Source organism: Microcebus murinus, chromosome 11, assembly GCF_040939455.1.
Source record: "Microcebus murinus isolate Inina chromosome 11, M.murinus_Inina_mat1.0, whole genome shotgun sequence".
NCBI classification, from domain to species: Eukaryota; Metazoa; Chordata; class Mammalia; order Primates; family Cheirogaleidae; genus Microcebus; species Microcebus murinus.
Genome location: NC_134114.1, coordinates 63,057,590 through 63,063,215, shown reverse-complemented (window position 1 = coordinate 63,063,215; position 5,626 = coordinate 63,057,590). Strand labels below are relative to the sequence as shown.

At 37.5% G+C, this 5,626-nt stretch overlaps 1 protein-coding gene and 1 non-coding gene across 2 annotated transcripts; both read right to left on the bottom strand.

Annotated features, from left to right (window-relative positions):
- Positions 1-2,629: 2,629 nt before the first annotated feature.
- On the bottom strand, positions 2,630-5,247 carry COX7C (cytochrome c oxidase subunit 7C). Its single transcript, XM_020290134.2, has 3 exons — positions 5,037-5,247; positions 3,934-4,076; positions 2,630-2,731 (listed from the first exon to the last, which is right to left on the bottom strand). The coding sequence occupies exons 1-2, from the start codon at positions 5,109-5,111 to the stop codon at positions 3,960-3,962; spliced, it is 192 nt and encodes a 63-aa protein (XP_020145723.1). The 5' UTR covers positions 5,112-5,247; the 3' UTR covers positions 2,630-2,731; positions 3,934-3,959.
- LOC142874210 (small nucleolar RNA Z39) lies at positions 2,825-2,887 on the bottom strand. Its single transcript, XR_012922023.1, has one exon. It is a non-coding gene; the product is annotated as a small nucleolar RNA Z39 (small nucleolar RNA).
- Positions 5,248-5,626: the final 379 nt, after the last annotated feature.

Here is a 5,626-nt window from a genome sequence, read left to right as displayed (position 1 = left end):
ATCTGTACTATTGCAGAATGGCTTACCTACACAATGCCTATTAGTTCCTCCATCTCACTTGTGTAGCTCCACTGCAGCCTAAAGAAATTTGCCTAAATTTAGGCATTTAAAAAAAATCTTCACAACTATTAAGTTAGATATTTTATTTGTCATACAAGTAAGGAACAAGCTTTTGAAGCAGATGAATGTGTCAAGCCTGGTTTTGAATCTCAGTCTTGAAGCCACATTAACTTCTACTATACTCAATATTTTTGCTTTCCTACAGCATGGCCATAAGATAGATAACTATGGAAACAATGATAGTGGCTTCTCTTAATGAATTCGGAGTTCTGACTAAAATCTCTATTTAGGTATTATGGTAAGGGAAGCATCTGTAAAAGCTACAAATTTTACTTGGCCTTGCTTAATTTTACATAGGTATATGGGCGTTTATCCAGTATAATTTTCAAGAGAAATCTGTATTTTGGGGGAACCTTGTGGTTTTAAGTGTCAGCCTGAATTTGTAAAAACTAGGGTATGAAATTATAGTCATTTTTCCCCTCTGTGGTGGTTTTTCACAAACATTTTGTTTTTAAACCAATACTAAAAAACTAGCTTCCATTACAAAACCAAAACAAACAAAAAAAGCCTTGCAAAATATTGTACTAGTCACATGCCTACGTGAAAACTGTTACAACTCATTTTGTGTTAGCTTGGCTAGACCACTGGGCATCCAAATATTTGGTCAAACAATATTCTGGGTATTTCTGTTAAGCTGTTTTTTGAATGAGATTATCATTTAAATTGGCGGACTTTTGAGTAAGCAGATTGCTCTTCATATTGTGGGTGAACCTCATTCAATTGGTTGAAGGCCTTAATGAATATACTTACTTCCAAGGAGGAATTATGCCAGTAGATTACCTTTGGATTTTTTCCTGGGTCTTGAGCCTGCTGTTAATACCCAGATTTTGGGCTCATCAACCCTCCACAATTGCATGAGACTTAAATCCCTTTCCACAGGCACCCTGTTGTATCTGTTTCTCCAGGAAACTCTAATATAGAAACTAAGCAGTTGTCTGGCCTCTACTACTCACACCATACTAGAGCTAGCCTATTGAAGCCTTTTTTATGGGCATAGAAGCAGGGGAGGCTTTTCTCTCACTTATGTATATCCCTCAAGCACTTTTTTATCTAGACCTGGCTACCCACTACTATTATTTTTGTTTTCTTAATGTATTTCAAACCAGGAAAAAAAAAAAATCAATTCATTTAGGATTTGTCAGAAAATGTTTTTGTAGCTCACTGGATCTCAAAACAATCCAATGAGGTAAGCACTATCTCCATTTCCCCCAAATGGAAAACTGCATCATTTTATGAACCCTAAATTTATTCCTGCCTCCTTTTCTGAGAGAAAACCTTAATGTTCCACAGAAAAAAACTCAACACAGGATGATACCCAATTCATCACTGGACATTCAAAAAATGACGACATAGAAGTGCAGGGAATATATGGGCAATCACATAGACTAAGGTTGCATCCATATTTAAGTAGTTGCCAGGTGCTTGCTGAAGATTCTAAAAATAGGCCCTAGCACATAAACGGAGAAAAATCAAAATTGAAGGTTCTAGCAAATTGGTTTTATAGGAAGTCATATAGGAAATCTAATGTTATGGTGAGGAATGGCATAAGTAGCTATTTTATCCCATGAGCGATATAGAAGCATCTAGAGCAATTTTTCAAGCATCCAGAAATACTTTTATGTGAATATTCTGGTATTTAAATGTTAGTTTAAAAACAATGTGGCAATCACTCACCAAAAAGATTAGAGGCTAAACAATCACCAGTTTGCAACGTGTTTTACAGTATTCTTCCAACACAAGTAGTATTTCATTAGTGACCAATGTGGGATTAAAATATTCAGTAGTTAATTACTACCCTCAGTTTTACACAAAATCCTAGGAACTAAGTCATTGTATTTTAAATGGCAAGCAGTACTTTACTATTTAGAATATGAATTTGATTCCCAGATACAATTGCTAATCAGAGCAATATTTTACTTCATTTCTACTAGGGTATATTATAGTCAAAGCTCCAGAATACATTGGGAACATTTCCTATATCTTACATGCTACTATATTCCCTGCAAATATCATTTTTCAGTTTATACAAGACTAATATTGGTCACCAGTACATCTACTGAGGTAAAAATTTCAGTTTTAGGTTATAGGCCTAGAGGGGAAAAAAACAAACAAGCAAACAAAAAGCTCTTAAAAACCCGATTAACCAGAACTTCAATCCGTTTACACTACTGGTTTTCTTCATGATTAATAAATCCCTCATAGAGAAAAACCAATTTACACTGTCAAAGTAAAGGGAAGACTAAAAGTATATCTTTTTTCTCCCTTTAAATTAAAAAAAGAAGTCTAATTTGTATTTCTCTTTTATAACATAAATCGCCATCAAGGCCCTGACATAGGGATCTAAAAGTAAATAAAATCTCAGCATTTAAGACCATAAAACAGGCTAAATTACACAGTTCTTAAGAAACTGATACTGGAATATTACCCAAATAAGAAAGTAAGCAAATGCTTATTTTTTCATTCAAATGCTCAATTGTCACATTTCTCATTTCAGAAAAGAGACATTAAGTATTCATATCTTAAGTTTATTTACAAACATATCTAGTATGCCATGAGTTCAAGAGTTTGATCCATTTTTCAAAGATTGCACCTCTTAAAATGCTTTTCATATCTGCAAAATAAAAACAAAAATAGCATTAAAAAATCCCATTCATTTAACAGAAGTCATGTAGTTTCATTAAAATACTATCACTACTTTGACAGGTACATCAGAAAGCGTTTACAGTATCATGACTTTATTCATACTGATTTGCTTCATCATATGCACCAAAACATTTCTGTATGAAGGGCTTGGATAAATCATTCCCCTTCTAAACTATGACATATAGTCTTCCCTTTCTAAGGTATACTGTGGAATTCATTCCAATCATCCAACAGGGTGTCCTATTACTTTGAGAAACTCTGATCACAATTAAGCTAAATAAACTTTTTATTTACACACAGGAAATTTGCAAACACCCCAATACAAGAGATTCTTTTGGATATGTAACATATTCTCTTAATGCAGGGTTTCTCTACCTCAACACTACTGGCATTTTCCTCCCAGTTGGGACAATCAAACAGTGTCTCCAGACATTGGCAAATGCCACACCATGGAGCAAAATCACTCCCATTTGAGAATCACTGCTTAACGAGAAAGTATTTTCAGAAGTTTTGAGTTTCCCAAGATAGCCGAGTTGGTTAGGCATAGATTTATAATAATACAAATATCTGGGACTGATATATCAAGGAACATTAGAAGGATTTTATCTTCTAGGCTTTTCAAAACTTAAATCAATATTATAAGCCTAGGTTTTAAAAACTGGAAAGATGTATAATGACTATTTTCAAAAGGAATTGAAAAGCTTATAGTGTTTTAAAAGACATGTTCTAAGCCACTGTTATTTTAGTAAAAGTGTTCACGACACGATAGCATTCATCAGTTTACCTAGTTAAAAAGTGTGAGCTCTTGAACAAGACTGCCTGAGTAAGAATCCTGGCCTCCATCACTAGCTATGGGATCTTGGACAACTTAACATCTTTGTATCTCAGATGGGATTAATATCATCTACCTTACAGGCTTGCTTGGGAACCACATGAGGTAATCAACACAAAGTGTGCCTGACAAACAGTAGTATCCAAAAAACACTGGCCATTATTAAAGTATTTGTTTATAAGTTTACCAATCAACCTCCACCAATGCCACATGTACATATAACTTCAGGAATCAGCCCTACACAACAATGTATTTGTGTGTTTTTCAGGGGATGGGAAGATATGACATAAAAGGGGGGAAAAGGACTGTGTTAGGAAGATTATAAATCCATTCATTACCTGTTAAAGGATGAATTAAAACATCTTTACTTCTTAAGCAATTGGTGTCTTACAATGAAGAAAGGTGCAGCAAATCCAGATCCAAAGTACACAGTCATCATAGCTAGTAACCGCCACTTATTTTCCACAGAAAACGGCAAATTCTGATGGAAAGAGAACAAGTAACAAAACAGAACTTCATCCGTTTTACATACCAAAACCAAGTATGCAGGGAATGCTAGACATATTTTACATAATCGTATACCTGACCTGTTTTTAAACAGCATCTTTCAAATCCCATGTACTTTCATCATACCTAACACTAGAGGGTAAAAAATAACTGGCTTTACTGAACACTGGGAAATGGTCCTGAGGACTCCAGTGCAAAATAGTGGTAAGTTTTCTTATTTTAGAAAATAAAAAAAAAAAAAAATTCATTCCCCAAAGCAGTCATTTTACAAAAAGAACCCGCTGTTCTAGTTTATCATTTACTAGAAATTACCCACCCAGTAAAGACAATACACGGCAATGTTAACTGAATTTCAAAGTTTTGACTTTTTCATCACCCGGCAATCATACATCCTTTCTCTGCCCTTTACGACTAGGCCTCGCTTTACCCTCAAAGGTTGCAACAGTGAAACTACCTGATTTAAGTTATTTACATCTAAAGCTAAACCTAGCCTTAACCCAGTATGCTAAGGTAGTCAACTAGGGCTTGAACAACCATAGGCCCTCATTTCCTCATTAATTTCCAACGACCTTTATTCCGTGTCCGATGACCTCCAGTTTCGCTTTAAGCCACAACACTTGCAGCCGTGGTCTCCAGGGGCTTTCAGAGCTTTTTTTTCTTTTTTTTTTGGGGGGGGGGGGTACGTAGGGCAGCTAATGGAGGCAAAGCTTCAGCTCTACCTGTCCATTCCTTTCTGTGGCTACGCGTGCTAGGGTCCCCAGCTTTCTCCCTAAACCCCAGGGAGCTAAAGAAAGTGGAAAGCTAGTCTGCGTCTCAGCCCGAATTCCCAGCTTATCACCTCCCTCTTCAGTCTGTAAGTGGCCTTGGGGGTGAGTGAGCCGCAGACAAGCACCCCTCCCCCGCCACCACGAATCCAAGCCCCTTACTCACTAACCTTCCCTGGGCCCTCCTCATAATGGCTCCTACGGACCACAGAGGTTGTGAACCTCCGGATGCTCTGTGCCAACATGGCGCTGTCGACAGCTCCGCGAAACGCGCGGAGAAAGAAGACGGAGGAAATGGCGGTTCTACACTAAGTCCTTTCTTCACGACCTTGTTCCCAAGCGCGCAAGGGCCGAAAAGAAAGATGGGAAATGGCGCGGCGCCCTCGCGCGAGTGGTAGTCTCCGAGGATTGTGGGAATTGTAGTTCAGAACATACTGGCGCCATGCAGGCCAGAAGAATTGTGGGAAATGTAGTATCGCGCCGGGCTCTGGGGAGACCAAAACCTGTGTAGTTTCTTTTCAGCAGTGATTCTTTCTGACCTGAGTTCTTTGTTGCTCTTAGGTCTAGATTTGTGGGACCTGTTATCAGAAAAGATTTTATTGAATCAAGTAAAGCAATTTCACCCGTCACCCCGTGTGCTGTAGTCTGTGGAACAGGAAAATAAATCTATCCGTTCTTTTTTCTTGTGACTACAGTCTCTGTTAGATGTCAATAATTTGCAGTACTCTGCCAATGCAGGGGGAGATGTGTGCTATAATCT

What these genes read in the sequence shown, in the direction of transcription:
- COX7C (XM_020290134.2), bottom strand. Translation starts at nt 5,111, where the DNA reads ATGTTGGCACAGAGCATCCGGAGGTTCACAACCTCTGTGGTCCGTAGG. An exon ending in ATGAGGAGGGCCCAGGGAAG is followed by an intron (nt 4,077 to 5,036) that starts GTTAGTGAGTAA and finishes TCTTTCCATCAG; the next exon opens with AATTTGCCGTTTTCTGTGGA.